Consider the following 20,791-nt stretch of genomic DNA (forward strand, 5'->3'; position numbering starts at 1 on the left):
CCCAGAATGGGTCTCAAAATGCTGCATTTTCAGGAAGCACCCTAATTGATTACTGATGTTTTCTATACAGATAAAGTTGACCTGCTTTATCTTAATTTTTAGGTGGAAGCTTTCCGTAGTAACCAACATAGTTTACTGGAGAAGTTTCTAATTTTAGCCCTGCTTCATTTGAAATTTAAATGTATTGTCAATGGAAAAACCTGCTAGTTGCCCACTCCATTCATTCTCTTTTCCTCCCAAAAATAAGACCAGGCAATTTATTTTTGTAATTTGGAATAAAAAACATTCCTCAGCCTGAATTCCTCTGAGTGATCTGTCACCAAATCCTGGCCAATCTGATCCAAGTATAAATAGTGTATAACTTCAGGGTAAATCTCGCTTAAGAGTCTCACAGAGGGTAAATAACAACTAGAAATCAAATTGTGCACAGTCTAAATCTAAGGCCCACATCTTCTCAACTCTTAAGTTGCTTCCCCAAAGTCAAATCCTTACTATATTTTGTACAAGTGCTTTAAATGTACAAATTATAAAAATGTCTCAGGGGAGAATCTATTTTATTTCTCCTAAGTACAAAATAAAAAATATTCAAATATTTATTTAAAAGCTGTCTCAAACTCCAACACACTTCCCCATAAAATCAGTGTTTAAGATTAGTGATTAGAATCCCAAGCCAGTTCTTGGAGTTCCCTTTGTGGTGCAGCAGAAACAAATCCGACTAGTAACCATGAGGTTGCAGGTTTGATACCTGGCTCTGGTCAGTGGGTTAAGAATCCAGTGTTGCTGTGAGCTGTGGCTAGGCCGGCAGCTACATCTCTGATTCCACCTCTAGCCAGGGAATCTCCATATGCCACAGGTGTGGCCCTAAAAACCAAAAAGAAAAAAGAATCCTTAGCCAGTCCTTAGGCCTGCTTAATTACAAGTGCAGAACTCACAGAGCTTTGAGGAACAGGATTCAAAGACCTTCATCATCTGAGAAGTATAAAGATTAGGGAGGAAGCAAATTCAGAGTAAGGGAATTTACTTCCTTGGGAAGGCATCTGAGGTCTTCAAGGGTATAGAGAGGTTTTTTTTAATCTAAGTGGCTGGTTTCCTCAGAGTAAAGTTCTTAAACTCAGAATGTAGTATTAAAAAGCAATAAAGAACATTCATCCATTTACACCACCCCAATAAAAAGACCTTACCCACAAAAAGTTCTGTACTCTTACCCTACGCATGGCTTCCTCCTCTTCTTGACGCTTTTCATAATGTGCAAAGTCATCAAAGATTGAGGTGGTATGCTTGAAAGTAGCAATTATTTTAAGCACTTGCTTAGCTTTTTCTAGGGGTACCTCTTGAGTGTCCCTTGAATTGGTAACTGGTTTGTTGTCATTATTTTCTAAGCGAATATGCCGCAATTGGTTATTGGGAACATCTTTGACAAAGATCCATTTAACTTCAAATTTGCCCTTCCACTTATCCTGAGACCAGACACCAGCATATGCATTATAGTCCACAACAGACTTCATCTCAGCCACTCCACAAAAATGTCCACTGCCATTCACACTGAAGAGCAAATAGAGTGGGCCTTTCCCATTCAGGGAACGGTAAGCTGCATCCAAACGCTTATTACCATGCTCAGTACTACACCAGATAGAGTACTTAATGGAACGGTGTATGTCATCCTCAGAATAGCTTTTGATTATAAACACACGTCCGTTCTTCAGGTTCCAGTCAAAGTCTTTGGGATTATAGTTGTTTATGGCCTTTAGCTTTTCCAGCACTGGATGCACTTCTACACTTGAAGGCGAAGCGCTGACAGGAACAACACCTAAACCAAAGTTTTCACCGCCCGCTCCATTGTTCTGGTTGAAGCCAGCCCCCCTGTTCCGAGGAGCTACCCAGCGATTCTGCAGCTGCTGCTGTTGAGGCTGCACTTGATGAGGCTGGGCCTGGGGCTGAGGTCCTTGTTGCTGCTGTGGTTGTGGTGGCTGAGGCTGCTGTTGAGGCAGTTGGCTTTGCACCAATGGTGGTGGCTGAATTAATGGCTGAGGCTGCTGGATTATAGTTTGAGGAGGCAGAACTGGTTGGGTTGGTGGAGCCTTTACCACTGACCCCTTTTCATCCCAAGTTCCAATATTCATGTTGTGTTTTATAGGAGGTGGTGGCACAGCAGAACCCCCAATTCCCACATTGCCCTTGGGTTTAAGTTTCGGTTGAGGTTTGGCAGGCTTTCTGGCAATGGCAGCCCAGGAGGTCGGTTTAGGCGCTGCACTGCTAACTGGGGGCACACTATTGGTTGCAATGCTAGTCATACCACTGCTGCTCAAAGCTGTTCCTACAGTTTTTGTCACGGCAGCTGTCAGGTCACCACCAATTTTCAGTCCAGTCATGCCTTGCTCAATACTGCTAATGCCAGGCACCTTACTCAAAGTATCATTGCCAAATCCAGCCTGTCCATCAGTAATAGCTCTCCCAAGAGAACTAGGTGGATAGCCGTAACTGCTACTATAAGCAGAACTTTGTGTTGATTGTCCCTGAGATCCACTTGTCCCCCATGTAGAGAAATCAGCATTACCAGGAAAAAAGTTAAATCCATGTTGACCAAGAAATGGAGGGGTATTTCCTAATGCCCCAGGCTGACTAAACACACCATCTGGTATATAATGATGCTCTCCATTACTCATTTGTCCATAGGTTGTCAGGTATGGCATAGGTTGGTCTCCAGCCGTGGACCATGCTGCTTCCCCAAGAGAATATGGAAATCCAATCGATGGAGCATAGTAACTAGGCATGTACGGATCTGACATTGGTGGATAGCTGTTATTCTGCAAAACAAAAGATCATAATCAAGAGCGAAATTGTCCTCTGAAAAATGGAGGATGAAAAACATCTCAAAGATTAAAATCAAATAGTTTTAAAGAAATGGAAGACAGATGTACCTGTTCCAGATAGATAAAATTAAAATCTCAAACCTTCAAATCCAATTTTATCAATATAAAAATTTACTGGACTGTTTTTAATATGTTATAAAACTGAAGGTTTTTTGGGGGGGAGGGGATATGGGGATTATTTCTATTTAAGAACCAAAAACTTGGGTACAATTTAAAAATAATTTCTACAAAAAGCTGACTTATAAACCCTGCAGACACACTGGTTGCTAGATTTTAAGCAATTGATATATATAAAAATTTATATGCAAGGATTAAATAAACCTGGAAACTATGTCAAATAATGGAGGAATTACAATGTATCTCTATGACAGAATCCAGTTCAGCAATTAAATTTTGTACCTTCGTAAAGGAAAAATAAAATGAGGAGTTACCATCATGGCTCAGTGGATTAAGAACCTAACATAGTTTCCATGAGGATGCAGGTTTGATCCCTGGCCTCACTCAGTGGGTTAAGGATCCAGTGCTGCTGTAAGCTGCAGCATGGGTCACAGATGCAGCTCAGATCCAGTGTTGCTGTGCAGCATGCAGCTGCAGGTTCAATTCTACCCCTACCCTGGGAATTTCCATATTGCACAAGTGGGGCCAGGAAAAAAAAAGAGAAAAAAAAAGTTAAATTGAGAAACACCATGAAAAGGAAAAAAAAAAACCCTCAAGATTATGCCTACAGCATGATCCAAACTTGTTTTGTTTTGCCTTGCTCATTTTGAAAAAGAAAACAAAATCTGAACTATGGTTTCTTTAACGGCTGGTAACAAGTACCTCTTTATACTCTATTTTTCTAAATTTTACACAATAAACTCATCACCTTCCTGATCAGAATTTTAATTTACAAAGTGAGTTCCTGCTATTTTTTTCCAAAATTACTGTAATTAAATCAGTCCTTATTCTAAATATCAACTAATCATCCATTTAATGATTTGCTAAAAATCAAAGCACTAAATTTTATTAAAGGAAAAAAACTCAACTTTGTTACTAGTCAATGTAAAAACTAAAATATTCTACGGATCTCTTTTGAAAGGTTTCTTATACCAAAAATGTCTGATACAGTTGGTTTTTCATCCATGGATTCAACCAACCACAGATGAAGAATATGCAGGAAGAAAAATTTCCATAAAGTCCTAAAACGCAAAACTTGAATTTGCCACACTGGCAGCTATTTACACTGGCAGCTATTTACATGACACTTACACTGGATTTTGTATTACCAGTAAGCTAGAGGTGATCTGAAGCATACAGGAGGATGTGCAAAGTTATATGAAAATACTATGACATTTTATAAAAGGGACTTGAGCATCCTTGGATTTTGGTATCAGCAGGGATCCTGGAACCAAGCCCCCAACCAAGGTCACCAAGAGACAAATTAATAGACTTTCATTCTTTGATTCAGGTGTGATTTTTAAAGTCTTGGACAGAGCTTGAGAATTTGTAAAATTAAGCAAGCTGTGAAAATTAAGCTAATATCTAGCCAGGACAACTTGTTTTCCCCTCACAGGGGTCAATTCTATTCACTTGATTTATACATACATTCTAAGTTCCCTGAGCGAAATGGAAAACGCAAAGGAGCAAATCAAATTTGGCGGGGGGGGGGGGGGGCTGTTACTCTCTTGAGACTATTTTGCCATGCTGTCCCACTCAGGAAAGTATATCAATCTAAATGTGTGACAATTATATCATAGATACTACCTGGAATTCATTTTTTCTTAAGACCTATCACTGAAAACTAAGATGCATTAAGTTATTTGTGACATACTTTACATGTCCAAAGTCTATGAGAAAGCTAATTTAATATTCTGTATTTTGAAAGGATTCTGATGTAATTAAATGAAAATAATAACTTAAGAAAATCAATTAGAAGTTGCATTTAAATTATTTATAATAGTTACCAAGCGTTTCACTTGAACTTAAAAAACTGTCACTTAGCACTATTTTAAGAAAAAATGACTTTTTTTTTGGTCTTTTTGCCATTTCTTGGACTGCTCCCACGGCATATGGAGGTTCCCAGGCTAGGGGTCGAAACGGAGATGTAGCTGCCAGCCTACGCCAGAGCCACAGCAACGTGGGATCCGAGCAGCGTCTGCGACCTACACCACAGCTCACGGCAACGCCGTGAGCAAGGGCAGGGATCGAACCCGCAACCTCATGGTTCCTAGTTGGATTCGTTAACCACTGTGCCACGATGGGAACTCCAAGAAAAAATGACTTTAAATACACTTGATATTAAGTATATTTTACTGTAGTCAAAGCTGTAAATACATGTTTCAGCTATTCACTAATTTAGTTGAACATGTTTTTTAACTATACTGGGTAATTATTAACTACATTTAAAAACACATTCCAAGAATGTTCATGATATTAGCATGAAGGAAATGAAGCCTGGTGAAGTTCAAAATCACCAACAGCGGTTTTTAAAAAAAATCTGAAATCAATAATGAGTAAACTTCAGTAACTATGGATACACACACTCTCTCTTATAATTTGACCACTAAAGTATCTGTTGAAAGTAAAAGTATTCATAGTACTTCATACTGAACTCACAATAAAGCTTTAAACTTCAGCCAATATAAATAACATATATAATCAAGATTTTTTAAATTGTCTTTTTTTAAAGTTATTAAAGGTTTCCTTTTATAACTTTATCATTCTTTTAAACAAACACTGAATGCCTTCATGTGTAAAAATTACTAATATATTTATTCTAAAAGAAAACCTACAGTTAAAGATGCCTAGCACAGGGAAGTGAATAAATTCCACACGAAGGAAGAATAAGAGAGGAGAGCTAAGCTGAACATGGAGGTAATCCATTTCAAAGTTTTAATTTAGAATGCTGGCATTGAAATCTGGACTCAGTAAGTCCTTACCTGGATGTGGGAGTGGAAAAACAGACAAGGTGGAAAATTTTTAACTTCATTCTTCCTGATATCCTATGCAAAATTTCACTCAGAACTTATGCTGAATAATCTTATTTCACCCCCACAAGCGCTGAATTTTGCACAATTATATATCAAATTCCTAAATTGTCTATTACCCATCTCATAATTCAGGGATTAGCAAACTAAACGGCCAGAGAGTAAATATTTTAAGCTTTCCAAGCCAAATAGTCTCTGGTTCCAGTCAAATATTCATCTTCTTTTTTGGGGGGGCCACACCTGAGGCATACAGATGGAAGTTCCCAAGCTAGGGGATGAATCAGAGCTGAAGCCACTGGCCTATGCCACAGCCAACACCAGATCCAAGCTGCGTCTGTGACCTACAGAACATGACCAGATCCTTGATCCTCAACCCACTGAGCAAGGCCAGGGATCTAACCTTCGTCCTCATGGATGCTAGTCAGATAATTTTCCACTGAGCCATGATGGGAACTCCCATCTTTTTTAAAAAAAAAAAAAAGCCCTTTAAAAAGCTGTTAGCTATGTAAAGTATAGCTATATAGCTATACTTAAATTAAAAAATTTTTTTAATATAAATAAACTATAATTAATTTAAAAAATAGTTCTAAAAAGCTGCTAGCTCAAGGGTTTCCTCAAAGAAAATAGGGCATAAGACTGGATTTGGTCTCTGGGTCACAATCTATCAACCTGGTCTGAACTGATTATCTAACCTATATTGATTGCTTTAAAAAAAAAAAAAAAAAAAGCCCCCAACCTATATTATTAAATTAGTGGGTAACAAATTTTTGCTAATTCTGTCTCTTCTGGGGCTGGCTAGAATAGGTCCAAATCCTTTAGGGTATGGGGCTTTTATTAGATATCTTTTCAATTATTTTTTAAAATCATGATTTTTACTACTTCAACCCTAAATTAGTGATTTTTGTCAAAATAATGAGTTTAAATTACTTTAAATTACTTTAAAATGTGCTCCATTAATCCCAACTGTCTTATTTTATTTTTGGTCTTTTTTAGGGCCGCACCTGCGGCATATGGAGGTTCCCAGGCCAGGGGTCTAATCAGAGCTACAGCTTCTGGCCTACACCACAGCCACAGCAACATGGGATCTGAGCTGCGTAAGCGACCTACACTTCAGCTCATGGCAACGCTGGATCCTTAGATAGAATCCGAGTGAGACCAGGGATAGAATTCGAGTCCTCCTGGTTCCTAGTCAGATTCATTAACAGCTGAGCCAGGACTAGAACTCCCGAATCAGCAAAGCTTTATCACTGGAAATAGTTTAAAATACATTTTGCTTAATATAAGATAAAATTTTGTTTGCTAGCTAAATTGAATATCAATTAAAGGAATATACTTTGGGTAATGAATGGGAACAAAATTTCCACCTACTAATGATGGAAAATCATATCTCAAAACTTCCTTTCAAAAAAAAAAACAAAAACAAAAACAGAGCTTCTGTTGTGGCACAGCAGAAACAAAGCCAACTAGGAACCAGGAGGTTTCAGGTTCAATCCCTGGCCTCACTCAGTGGGTTAAGGATCAGGCATTGCTGTGAGTTGTAGTGTAGGTCCCAGATGCAGCTCAGATCCCATGTTGCTATGGCTGTGGTATAGGCTGGCAGCTATGGCTCCAACTGGACTCCTAGCCTGGAAACCTCCATATGCTACTGGTGCGGTCATAAAAAGACAAACAAAACAAAACAAAAAACCCCCAAAACTTCCTTTCACCTTTTACTTCAAACCTTGTACAATGAGACATAATCAATTTAATAGTTTATGTCCAAATAATCACTTTAAAATAGTTTATTCACAGTTCCGAAATTGGGCAGTAATAGTGAGGTTTTATTCTGTTGTTCAAAGACAGATGAACTTTAAACTGATGTGAAATGTTTGGTATCTCCCTCTTACTCAAAGGATTGTAAAGGAAAATAACAATATGTACATATAAATATCAATATAATAACCAGTGGATAAGATTAAACATATTTATAAGAAGAGATCCACAAACTTTTTACCCAGAACATAAAGTTAGAAACACAACCTGGAAAGAGACCATTTAATGAATATAAGGCGGAAATGGAGGCATAAGATATCTAAATTCTAATCCTAGCCCAGTACTTATCAGTATGTGAACCCATTATTAAGTTACTTTAACTCTGAATTTTCTCAAATATTAAAATAAAGATAAAGCACCTAGGACACTTTAAATATTCAATCAGCAAGTTATATTTATTAATACGATTTAACTTGCCTCTTGAAAATGTAAATTTAAAATGTAAATTAATCACCAAGCACACCATATGATTTCATTCAAACCTAGTTCAGATCTTAAGAGTCGTCATGATATGATGTAGTAACTGTAGCAGTCAAGGATATGGACTCAATAATGTACTCTTCTACTTTCTATGCCAGTGATCATTAGATCATTTAATTTATCTAACTGATCATTTAATTTCTCTAACCTTCTTTGTTGGTGAAATGGGATACCTGCTGCTCTAATCAATCACAGATTTTTAAAAATCTGTGTTAGTTGCAAAGTGCTATATAAGTCTTTTTAAATTTGAAAACTAAATTATAGAAAAGACTAAAAATTCTTCCTTAGAATTACAAATTCCTTTATAATTATTTCTTGCCTTTGTGATGTAGGTCAATTGTTTTTCTATTATCTCAAAGAAAACTTGAACAACGGTTAAGAAAAAAATTCACGATTAACTGTTCTGACCTAAGGGCATTTTAAGACAACTCTACCGCTTAACAGTCTTTCAGTTATAGTTAACTTAATACCCTTTTTATTCCCCTAGTCTTTTTAGGGCCAAATCCGAGGCATATGGAGGTTCCCAGGCCAGGGGTTGAATCGAAGCTGTAACCATTGGCCTACACCACAGCCACAGCAATGCCAGATCCGAGCCATGTCTGCTACCTACACCACAACTCATGGCAACACCAGATCTTTGATCCTCAACCCACTGAGCAAGGACAGGGATCAAACCTGCACATCCAAACTTCCAAGAAAGAACACTATACAACGTCTTAAAAGTTCAACAGAAAAGTTAAGGCATTATGCACCAATAAGAGCACTCCTGCACAGAAGATACTGATTTCCATCAAGAACCTGAGGTACTTCAAAGTCCAGAACTGACTTCTGGATTAACAACAAAAAGTGAAGTTTAGTACACTTTTTTAAATTTTTCTGTAAACTTTCTTTCTCTTAAAAATACTATACTTTTCAAGAAGTATAACAGATATGTATTTAATCATGTATGTCATAAGAAAAAAAATTACACATTACACTCCATTTCATCAACCATACCTCTTCATTCCCTAATTCTAGCAGTTAACCTTACCTATTTATTCAATAAATACCTACTGAGTGCCTACTACCTACAGTGGTAGTAACTAGAGACAAAAAGATGAAGAATGTGATCTCTGACCTGGAGCACTTCACAGGTATAGTGGGAAAGACATATTTATCCTACAAATTGATAAGTACTGTTACAGAAGTATGAGCAAAGCAAAATGCAAAACCTGAGTACAAAGAGAAGGAAGCAAGTCACTAGGAAAATCAGAAGACTTCATGAAGTGACAGACCTGGGAGTCTGTGGGGGGGGGGGGGTCATACATATAAATGGAAAGCTGGAGGTCATGAAAGAAAATACTCAGAAAATAGTAGGTCCGATTTCCCTGAATAAATTAGATGGATAAAGTTGGCCAGATGAGGCAGGGAGAAATGGGGCCATCTTAAGGGCAATCATATAGAAATGTATCTACTGTTGTGAAGCTTTGGTAAGTCTGTAACAAATCGCAACACACATGGACTTTAAGATGACCTACCCAATGCTGAGTGACAAAATAACAAATACCAGTTATAAACTGATTCCAACGGGCAGATATAATGAAAATCTTACCTAAGGGCAGTAATAACAGGGACAGAAAATAACAAAAATCAAAATAGTATTCTACTTTCTTAGTTCTCTAAACCTCTTCTCTGATAAACATGGCTAGAAATTTATTTCCCCATATGCACAAAAAGACAAAGTCCCCTAAACATGGCTAGGAATTTATTTCCCCATATGCACAAAAAGACAAATTCAAACTTCATTTTTCCGATTTAGTCTTCAAATTAATTTTTCAATCAATTTAATCATGAGTTCATCCCAAGGTACTACAGAGAACTAATTTTAAGACCTGAAGGACAAAGATTTACTTTTAAAATTACTCTGAAAATTATTCCCGGAGTTCCTGTTGTGGCACAGCAGCAGACGAATCTGACTAGGAACCATGAGGTTGAGGGTTCAATCCCTGGCCTCACTCAATGGATTAAGGATCCGGCGTTGCCGTGAGCTGTGGTGTAGGTCGCAGACACAGCTCAGATCTGGCATTGCTGTGGCTGTGGTGTAGGCCAGCAGCTGTAGCTCGGATTAGACCCCTGGCCTGGGAACCTCCATATGCCGCAGGCATGGCCCTAAAAAAGGACAAAAGACGCCCCCCACCAAAAAAATCCCTGGGTTTGATCCTGGTATACAAACCAAATATTAAAAACCTTTCCAGACTAAAAAGTTATTTTTATTATTTATAATACTAAGATAGATGACAGCATTTAATTTTAAAGACATACTATGTACTTAGCTGAAAATTTTTTAATTAAACAATTATTTCAGCTACGTCAGTACAAGAAGCTACAATGACCTGCATAACTTTAACTCTGCAAATAATTACTTGAGATATCTCACCAATAAATCCAGTTTTCACCAATCTGCTTTAAAAGGTCAATTTGTAGGGAGTTCATGGCTCAGGGGAAACAAGAATCTGACTACCATCAATAAGGATGAAGGTTTGATTGCTGGCCTTGCTCAGTGGGTTAAGGAGTTTAGAGTGGGTGTGGTGTAGACTGGCAGCTACAGCTCTGATTTGACACCTAGCCTGGGAACCTCCATACACTGTGGGTGTGGTCCTAAAGCCAAAAAAAAAAAAAAAAAAGGTCAGTTTTTAACAAAATTGTTTTAGCTAGATAATTACAATAAATTTAAATTCTTAAACAACTTACCTTTAAGATTTCAGATAATTTTTCAGTTCTGTTCTCCAATAAATCTAGTTTTTAATATTCTATAGTGTTAGTACTCTTTTAAAAGGTAAATACGTATCCTGGTTACAGATAATTATTTTCAGTATTATAAAAAGTTAATTGCTGAAAAACTATTTGTTAGTACTGGCAAGGAGACTGAGGTAAAACACAGCCTTGCCGGTAAGAAACTTTAAGGCTTCTCTTTAAATAGCACATGTATACACGGATTCAAACGTCACCCAGTTAAACAATTAAAGTAATATAAAACATAAAACCTTCCATTTAAACATCACATTAAAACGAACCTTTAATAGATGTTTTAACCCCAACATAGGGAAATTTTTATGATACAATTCAAAAGTTGGGTTCACTAAGGTAAATGCCCTTACAGTCTTAAAAAATAATGATTTTCCAACACTTTAAGTGAAATCTTATGCAGAATTCCAACATATAAAACGCATAAAAAAGCAAAGCACAGCTCTGGTTGCTGCACAAGTGGGATCCAGGGTCCCCTCCCCAGTTCTCCCCTGGCAGACCTGAAGCATCTCTGAGGAATGCCAAAAAACCAATCTTCTAAGCCCCTGTGACAAATAAATTATAAAATATCTGTTACCAAGTAAAACAAGAAGATTCTTACAGGTAGCAATTCTCAAGAATTTATAATCCATTAAAATTTCCTGAAAACAGAGTCCGAACAATTAAGTCAGAAGATAGTCATGCTACACCCTTGTCTTAGAAATTCATTTTACATTTTAATACATAAAGTATAAAATCAAGTAGCAAAACACACTTCAATTATTTAGACTAAATAAATTTCCCAAACTTATATCTGACCACAGAGTTTTTTTTAGGAGGACATTTATTATACCTCATTATATCAGAAGTTCTCAAAAAAGTTGGAAATGCTGCCATAACAGATGTTAGCTGAGATTACTCTATGGGCTCAAAGAGAATAGGAAAACTGTTTCTTTCAAAACTTGCACTACATTTCACAATAAATAATCTTCCCCTATTTTCCAATGATACATTCTTTCATAACTTTAGGTGGAAAGTAAATTTGTTACTGAGATGATAAAGTTAGATTACACAAAAATGAAATGAACTCTCACTTTTAAAAAAGCAGCCAAACTTTCACAGATTTTATCACCCATTTTTATTCTTTCTCATTTATTTACTCCCTCCCAAAGTACACCCAGGGATATAGATCACCAAACAGATAGAAGGGGATGGTTAAAAAGAAATAACTGTAGATCAGGTTGAACATAACCATGGCTCTCTGAAGTCCTAAAATAATCATACATTCCACAAACTAGGATCTACTTTCATTCAAATGTTCTCTGCAATTGCAAAGTTTTGCAGTAATATTTGGTTCCTTGTTTTTTTATAAAAGTTAAAAAAAAAATCTAGAGGGTAAGATTTCAAGACACATCTTTTATGTCTTTTTATAACCAAAACAACAAAACCAGTTTCATTCCAGAACGTTCTCCCTAAAGAAACTGGGTAATAATGAAAGTTTATTTTTTAATTCTAGCAGTAAATTTTAAAATAATTTATTACTTTTTAGTAGTAACATTTTAAAAAATTTTTAATTAATATTTTTTAATTTCTAGTAATATTTTTATTAACAGAATAGATGTAAGAATGGCATTGAGACTAAAGAATACCGTTTTTTCGGGCCAAAGTTTAAACCTAAATTATCCCTATATACAAATTCACAAGACTTGTGAAAAACTCCAGTAAGAACCTCAAAAGCCATCAGTTATTTGATTTGATGAAATTCTTCATGCCTACAATATATAAGCAAGTGTGCTTATTATAATGTCTTTCCGCTATTGTTACCAGGTTATATTAACACTCTAATTTTACTAACCTCAAATTTCAGGCACAAACTAGTCCTCTCCCACAAATTTCTAGCTAATAAAACCTTGAAATTTGCTTTGACTATAAAGATATGGCAGCAGCGTTAAAAGATTACATTCTTTCAACATTCAAAGAAGAAAATTCTGGAGTTCTCTTGTGGCTCAGTGAGTTAAGGATCTGGCACTGCCACTGCAGCAGCAGGGACATACTGCTCTGGTGGGGGTTCAACCTGGCCCAGGAACTTCTGTAGGCCACCGGCAGGGCCAGTAAAAAAAAAAAAAATTTATATATATAATAAAAAATTCTAACTGTAATATATAAAAATAAATTTCACCTTCAAATTTTTATATTTCATAATCTAGCTTCAGCAATCTACAATCCCAAAAACCTCTGCTGTGCCGTAAACCCGCAACTGCTATTCACTATTATGCAGGCACACTGGAAAGATTCATGTTATTGTTAGTCTCACTCAATTAAAACACTTATTTAAAAAAAAATCAATACTAATATAAGTTTAATTTCCTAAATATTGGACTGTCAGACTTACCTGATTTGTCTGGCTACTTAAGTATGGCTCAAAATCATCATCATTTACAGCATCTTTTTGATGAATCGAACCGTTTTGTACTGAAACTAAAAAATATGTTTGTATTAGATATACTGTAATTATGAAACTCGTAAATAATCTAACATTTTCAATATTTTTCAAATCAACTCAGAAAAAGTTATCCTTTTTGTTCTTTTCATTTAAAACTCCCCTTAATTTTAATCTTAATTAATTTTATTTTGGATACAAATAGTTATGTGCCACCAAGTTACATATCTTACAACCATATGTACTCCCAAGGCTACACAAATACAAACTACATATATACCTCTCATTATTAAAAACATGATGTAAACACACCAATTGCAACAGGTAGTAAGCAAACAGTTAAATTAAAATGTTGGAAGGGCTTGCTAATGCTTTATTTGATTCTAAAACAACCAGTTCAAGTAGTGCTGTTGATAAGATTTCCGACTGTTCTCTACCTTTGTTAAGCCACTGTACTACTTAGTCCAATAAAGGTAAATAAGTAACTTCGTCTCGTAACTACAGTTACAATAATATACTAAATGTCTCCAGTTAAAGAAAGTGGCTACAATTCACCCGAAGCAATATCAAAATAAATACAATTATAAAAATCTAAATAAAAAGGGCCTTAATTCTAAACAAAACAGTGAAGACTTTCACATGAAAGTATAAATAAAACTAAGATACTAAAGATAGCCATGATTACTCTCCCAACACATGAGAAAACTAGTCGGAATAATTTATAATACCATATTTATTTAGAGATCATTTCTATAAATGCTCTGTGTAAAGTTACTCTGGACAACTGTCTTAGAGGGCTTTTGAGCAGACAGACTGGAGGAAAGAAGGTCCTGGGTTTGAATCCCAAGTCCAACATGGAGAAGCTGGATGATCTCTTATTGGTCATTTAGCCTCTCTAACTCTGACTACTTCTCTGTTCAAGGTTATTAATAGTACCTCATCTATTACCTCATCTCATCTGAGTATTCAATGACAGTATTTAATAATCTTGGATACTATTACTACATAAAATTTTACAAGATCCAAACAAGGACTAAGAATTATTTTAGAACCACATAAACAGAAGCTTATGACTGACTAATCTCTTACAAACAAAAATCCCTCAATACCTGAAGATTTATTGCTTAAAAATACAGTTTACTTTTAAATATAACATTTAAATACAAAATGTTATAAATTAAGGTTAGGAGCAATGGATTTAAGTTGTGTGTTCTTCCATATCATAATATCTTTATTTTCCCTAATTATCCCAACAAGATTAGAGACGTAAATATAAGTTGACAGAGGCATAGGAGCAGACAGATAAAACCCCTTAGTTCTTTGCCACCTACTAAAAAGCAATGATCACTCAAAAAAATATACTACTTCCATGAAGCCTTCAAAGACCTCTCATGATTCTACACTGGCCCTCAAAGACAAGAGAAACCTGAAGGTCACCGTCATCCTGGCTCCACTGCGTGTATTGATAAGGACTCAGGGTTGAGCTAAATGTGCTTCCCAGAATTTAAATATGTAACAGCCACTAGAAACAAAATTAAAGTGGAGGGTACCTTAGGTTATTTCTGTTGCCCTAATCACTTCAGCCCAAGAGATTCTAACTTATCTGTTCTCCTTTACTATTCCTTTATCAAAGAGTTATGCCTGGTCTATTACCTCCTGAAAAAATTCTTCACTATGCTACTAGTCCGGTACATATTTGTCACTAGTATGTATATTTGTCAGTGTCTGAAACATTACTTATTTCCAAATTACAACTATTTTTTATTCATTAGATTCTTAGAAATTTAGTCCATACTGCTAAAGCAGTAAAAAAGTACCTATTTAAAATTTATCTAAGTATATACCACAGTGCTATTCTTACTCATTTCCTCTGTTCTATCCTTTCTCTTTTAAGAGGCTGAGACTAAGAAAATATTCTCGTACACTAAGTAAATACAGTCTGTGGTCATTTATAAATAATGCATTAAAATGTCTAAGAAGTCCTAAAAGATTATTCTAGGACTATGTCAATCTAAGGAAAAAATGTTTTGTTTTGAAGCATTTCACATGTACTGACAAGCAATTTGCATCAAATTAGAATCTGAATAAGAAGCTAGCCCTAGAGTTTCAGAAGCATACCTTTCTTAAAAAAATTCAACTGTCTTAAAGACTTTAGGTTTTGAACATTACTTAATCTAATGTCTTGGACACTGAAAGCCATTAAATAGTAATGAAATCCAAGCCAGTTCCATAGTCTGTACAAGTTCTTCAGGGAAAAAAGAACAGATGACTTACATGATTCTTCGCCTGTTTCCTCTGCTCTATGAAGCAGAGTCAAATCAAGATAGAACATGGGCCTTAGGAGCCAGGTGATTCTTTGCTCTGGTCCTGACTACATCAAGTTAGGAAAGTCAACAGATCTGTGCATCATGTTTTCCCACCTACAAAAACAGCGACAATACCATATACCCTCTATCTCCTTATAGGAATGTTTTGAGGATTAATAAAATGAAGCCTACAATAACAGTAAAGTGCTTTGCAATCATTTCCAGAGGTGGGGTGGGGGTAGGGTAGGGAGAGGATACAAAAGATATTGCCAAAATACAAGGCATTTTCCACTCTTCTGAAACACTAAAAGATAGCCAATTTCAGCCTAATTCTTTTAAACTGCAGTACCAAACACTGAATGTGTCCCTCGGTTGGGAGGGGCGGGGAGGAGAAGAGGGAAAACATAAATTCCTTTCCATATATTTGCCTATTTATTAACTTAAGGGATAGGAGGAAGCAGGTAGCAATGCCTGAGGCTACTAGGAGTGTGGGATCTGCCACTTTTATCTGTGGTGACTGCAGGGCAAGGAATGGTACACTTTTACCCCAGCAAGCAAAAATCATTTATTGTTAATAAATAAAAGCGATGTAAAGTCAGTTTTCAATTATAGGCCAATAGGTACAAAATTATCCTTAAATTTCTATACCATCCTATAGTACTATCCTGGCCAAGAATTATAAAAAGTCTAATATTTAACATAGGGACAATGTTATTAAAAAGAATCCAAACCTATAAACTAGCAAACCTAGAAGTATTGTTTATATACAAAATCATTTTTTTGTCTCAAAAAGAGAATGATACAGAATTCCTCTTAAAATTAAGCTTCTGTAGTGCATTTAACGATATACAGAAAAACAGTCAGTAGAAAATCAAAAACACTGAAATGTGGTGTTAGGCTAAGGCTGTCAAGTGAAGACTATTGAGAAGAGAAACAGAGTCCCAGAAATCATATTGAAAAGGATTATGCTTTCAAAACTTTGATAACTCCAGAGGGACACATATTTTCCCTAAGTCTGATTAGTTCTGAATTCAAGTTTAATACTCATATTCTTAGAATACTAGGGCTGTAGTTCAAGAAATATAGCTTTGCTTTCTGCTTCATAAGAGTAAACAGAATAATTATAAAATAATTTTACTAGCTTGAAAACCAAGTCAGCTAAGGTAGGGTAGTTTTTTCTAAACACACACATAGCTACTTGTTATCAGTTCACTGGAGGTGCTGCCTTCTCCTTGTATTCTCCCTGCAGAGGCATAAAAATACAAGTAATGCATATGCATATTTGTGAACTTGCACTATCCACCAATTTAAAGCAACTTAAATGATTACCTATATTTTTAGGCCAGGAGAGTTTTTACCTCCTGCCAGGTCTTAGGCAACAGTCCTCCCACATCTTAACAGATGAAGAGAGGCAGCAAATATAATGGCTAGTAGAGCAGTGGACTACTGTTAATTACAAAATTCACAGAACAGAAAACAGGATTTATGGCCAGAATGATTACTTTTACTTTATAAAGAGAGGGGAAATTCTGACCTAAAGGTACAAAGTGTTCAAGCTCACTTGGGAAGTCAGTAGCTATAGAACACAGGTCTCGCAGGGATCCTAGTCCATCCTTCTATTCAAGGATGAAATTATGAACTGAATAGTATGGGAGTAAAGAGAATTTCTTGGAAAAAACGATTATCCAAATAAATACTTTGTCTGAATACATCTAACAGAGGTGGTACTGATGGATTAAAAAACTTTAATAGCCAAAAAATATTCATAGTCAATATGCGACATTATCATGCATAGAAAATTTACATCTTTATCAAAAATGTCATGAGGACATACCTACTGAAATGACTATCATATATCAATCTTATAATAATATAGCAATGCCTTACAATAGACGTTTTTATTTTGTCAAACAAGTACTTCATAGAACTTGCATACTTACCTTAAAGCAGGTAACACAAAACACTTAGCATTTCAAATAGCCTTGCAAAGTGCCACCTCCCCACAGATCTAGGATAAAATAATTTATGCTAGGCAATAATGACCACAGATTTTACGTATGTCCATCTATACACTTCCTACTGGGCAGACTAGCAAAAAAGAAACTAATGGGTCATTCTTTTTAAATTTACAAATAAACTTTTACAAACTCTCTTAAAATAAATCAACAATATCAAATTGAAATTTATGCTAACACAGGAAATAATTCTAAAATTAAAATTAAACCCTAAAAGTTAAAGTTTCTATGTCCACATACATCTTTAACCAAAGCAATGAATTTACCTAATACAGTGCCATCTATCTAGCATGTAAAAATTCTCAAGATTGTACAACTCAAAGAAAATTAACTGAGCTGTGTATACAGAACTCATTCCTTTCAAACTTGCAAAAACTAATAAAACCCCTAAGAATATAAAGAACACCAATAAAGACATTGAACTTTATCTAAAAGACTACTGTAAGTCCCATTTTGTAGATAATATTGTGCTACAGAAATAAAAAACAGGAAGCATAATCCTATTTAGTCTAATTTCTAGCCCTAATACAAAATGTAATCAATATATAATTCACTGTAATGTTCGTTAATTGGCACTGTTCCAAGAAAACAGTTACTGTTCTATACTTACTAATGTCACATGATTAATGTCAGTTCCAGTCAGCTGACTGTATTGTTCCATACTAATAAGTACAAAATACTCATTTTTTTTAAAAAATGCTTGACTTTCAATAGTACTTGTCTTCTAAATAAAGAGTAAATCATAGAATCCTGGCAGGGACCTCACAAATTATTTCCTTCCCAGTCCTTTCTAAAATACCATATTGACTGGTCAAACCTTGCAGGTCTACAGAGCAAGATAACATGCCTCTTCAATTATGATCTCTAACTGGTTACTACCTCAATGTGACTGACTTCAATAGAACCAGCGATTAACAGTACAATTTTTCACTAATGCCACATAGACTAGTATGCGGGTTGCATGTTACAGTGTAACCCAGATGTGTTGAAGAAAATGTCCACTGATCTACAAACATTTGCAGAATTTTGGCAGAAGTTACATAATACAAACTGTAAAACTGAAGAAATACCACTACATGCATAACAATACCTTCTTAAGTGAAATACAACTAATAAAACTGTTTCTGGTATCACTCTGGTTTCTATAAAAGTGGCTTCCAAGAAAGGAACTACCAAACTTTCGGAGAGCATTTGGCTGCCTTAGCCTACGTTGGGGAGGAGGAGGGGAAGGAGCAAAAACAAACAAAAAGCCCTTCACGTAGTTTAAAAGTACCATTAAACCAACGATGAGAAATAAGATAAAATATATCTGAACTCACCTTTATTTCCTTGCCCTTTAGGTCTCTGTGTAGCAAGATGAAAGGTGTGGTAATGAGAAGGGGGGGGGGGAGGAAGAGAGGGAAAATGTGTTAATCAAAGACGTTATCAGAGTCAGTTATTTTAAACAATCCGCGTAGGAGTAAAACCCACCACATCCTCCATAGCCACCCATTTCCCAACCATCCCGGTCGTTAAACCTCCTACCCGCCTCTCGGAATCCGTCTCCCAGAGCTCGCCTGGTCTCAGCCCCGCGTCTGCCGCCCTCAGGACGCGTCCTAAGGCCCCGGAGAGCGGTTCTGCCCCCACCCAGCGCGGCCCCGCGGCCGCCCGCCTGGGCCGCAGGCTCCGGGGCCAGGGCGCACGCCCCGGCCCGGGCGGCGGGACCGCAGCAACTTGCGCCCGGGCACCGTTAGGGGCCGGCAGCGGCGGCGACGGGGAGGAGCCGAAGCCCCACGCGAGGGTGGAGCTCCGGGGCTCGGGCCTTCGCCGAGCCTGCGGCCTCTGCTCCCTCACCTGATCCACGCTAGTGGCTGACATTCTTCACCGCAACCCGAGAGCTGCTGCTGCTACCGCCGCCGCCGCCGCCGCCTGGGCCTCTCCCCGTGCACTCACAGCAGTTGGCTGCCGCCCTCGGCCGAGTGACCCTTCCAGCCGCCGCCGCCGCTGGCGCTCGCTGAGAAGCCAGAAAGAGGGCCTCACGCTCGGGAGTCGGTGGAAGGGGCCCGTCTCTTCCGCCTGCACGCTCCTCTTCCCCCCTCGCTCTCCGCTTCTCGGGTCCACAATGGCGGACAGGCTCCCTAGTCTCACTTCCGCTCCGAGCCTCCCTGACCTTCCGCTCTCCACTCTGACGTCCGCGCTCACCTCGCTCTTCCTCCCCCACCCTCCCGCCACCAACCTTGGCTCCGCCTCCACATCTCCACGTCATTGGCGCCGGCCCCGCGCGCTTGTGTGCAAGCGCCGCGGAGGGAGTGCGTCTGGGCAGTGGAGAGCGCCCACCTCCAGGGGTTCTGCCGGACCTTTCTTCTGCACGGCTCGCAGGCTGCAGGCGCCCCGTCGACCGGCGGCCTCGGGCACCCGGGCACGCTCCGGAGTCCGTCCATTTGAAGTAGGACGTGGGCCTGGGCTGTCGAGACGGCGGCGGAGTCAACCTTGGCCGCTCAAAACGCTGCAGCCTCAGGCGCAGCCGCCCAGGTGAGCGAGCATAAGTGGCCGGGCCTGCACCGCAGCCTCCCGAGGCCTCCCAAAGCCGCGTGGGCGACGGAATGAGTCAGCCGCCCTAGGGACAGCTGCCGGGCGGACCACTAGCCTACCTGGGCAGCGAAAGTGGCTAGGGTTAGAGCCCTGGGCATCGACACTTAAAAGCACCTTGGAGGTTCGCCGGCAAGTGTTCGTTCTCTCCATACTCCAGGAGCAGGAGAGGGGATAACTGACAATTCATCGGTAACCTCGAAGTCAGACTTGGTCCTCCCCTGATGCTGACTTTAATGAAAGAATAAAGTTACCTTTGGAAAGGTAAGCAAAGTTGCAGGCCGTTTTTCAGTCCTAGAAAGGAGAGACGTTTAAAATTTAAGTAGAAACGGGAAAGTTATTTTTCTGCAACTGGCAAAACTGAAGGAACCGATTTGGAACATTTTGAACTGTTTGTTGAAGTGACATCAGAAAGTGTAAAATTGCTAAGTTATAGGATTTTGTATTTAACAATGCAACAGTATTTTAGCAGCACTGAATAATAAAAGTGAATCGTGTCCACTGTTTCAAGAGGCATTTCTTTTTCAGGCCTGCTCATTTTCCCAGGCTCTCCCATTTTGCCACACATCCC

The 20,791-nt window shown here is 37.9% G+C and overlaps 1 protein-coding gene across 8 annotated transcripts in view; it reads right to left on the bottom strand.

Moving 5' to 3' along the window:
* The window catches only part of YTHDF3 (YTH N6-methyladenosine RNA binding protein F3), a 41,504-nt gene extending 21,780 nt beyond the window's left edge, over positions 1 to 19,724 (bottom strand). Inside the window, exons 1-6 of one of the 8 annotated variants that reach the window (XM_047783851.1) lie at positions 19,585 to 19,724; positions 18,972 to 18,996; positions 16,828 to 16,880; positions 15,606 to 15,751; positions 13,284 to 13,369; positions 1,206 to 2,804 (exon numbers count right to left, since the gene is read on the bottom strand). In XM_047783851.1, coding sequence (XP_047639807.1) covers positions 1,206 to 2,804; positions 13,284 to 13,369; positions 15,606 to 15,663 — 1,743 coding nt within the window. In that variant the 5' untranslated portion in view covers positions 15,664 to 15,751; positions 16,828 to 16,880; positions 18,972 to 18,996; positions 19,585 to 19,724. Of the gene's footprint in view, positions 1 to 1,205; positions 2,805 to 10,544; positions 10,700 to 13,283; positions 13,370 to 15,605; positions 15,752 to 16,827; positions 16,881 to 17,577; positions 17,594 to 18,971; positions 18,997 to 19,176; positions 19,436 to 19,485 lie in introns of those variants that run through there. The other 7 variants (XM_047783850.1, XM_047783849.1, XM_047783854.1 and 4 more) reach the window with 7 other exon arrangements.
* Positions 19,725 to 20,791: the final 1,067 nt, after the last annotated feature.

This window comes from Phacochoerus africanus, chromosome 6 (assembly GCF_016906955.1).
Source record: "Phacochoerus africanus isolate WHEZ1 chromosome 6, ROS_Pafr_v1, whole genome shotgun sequence".
Lineage (NCBI taxonomy): Eukaryota > Metazoa > Chordata > Mammalia > Artiodactyla > Suidae > Phacochoerus > Phacochoerus africanus.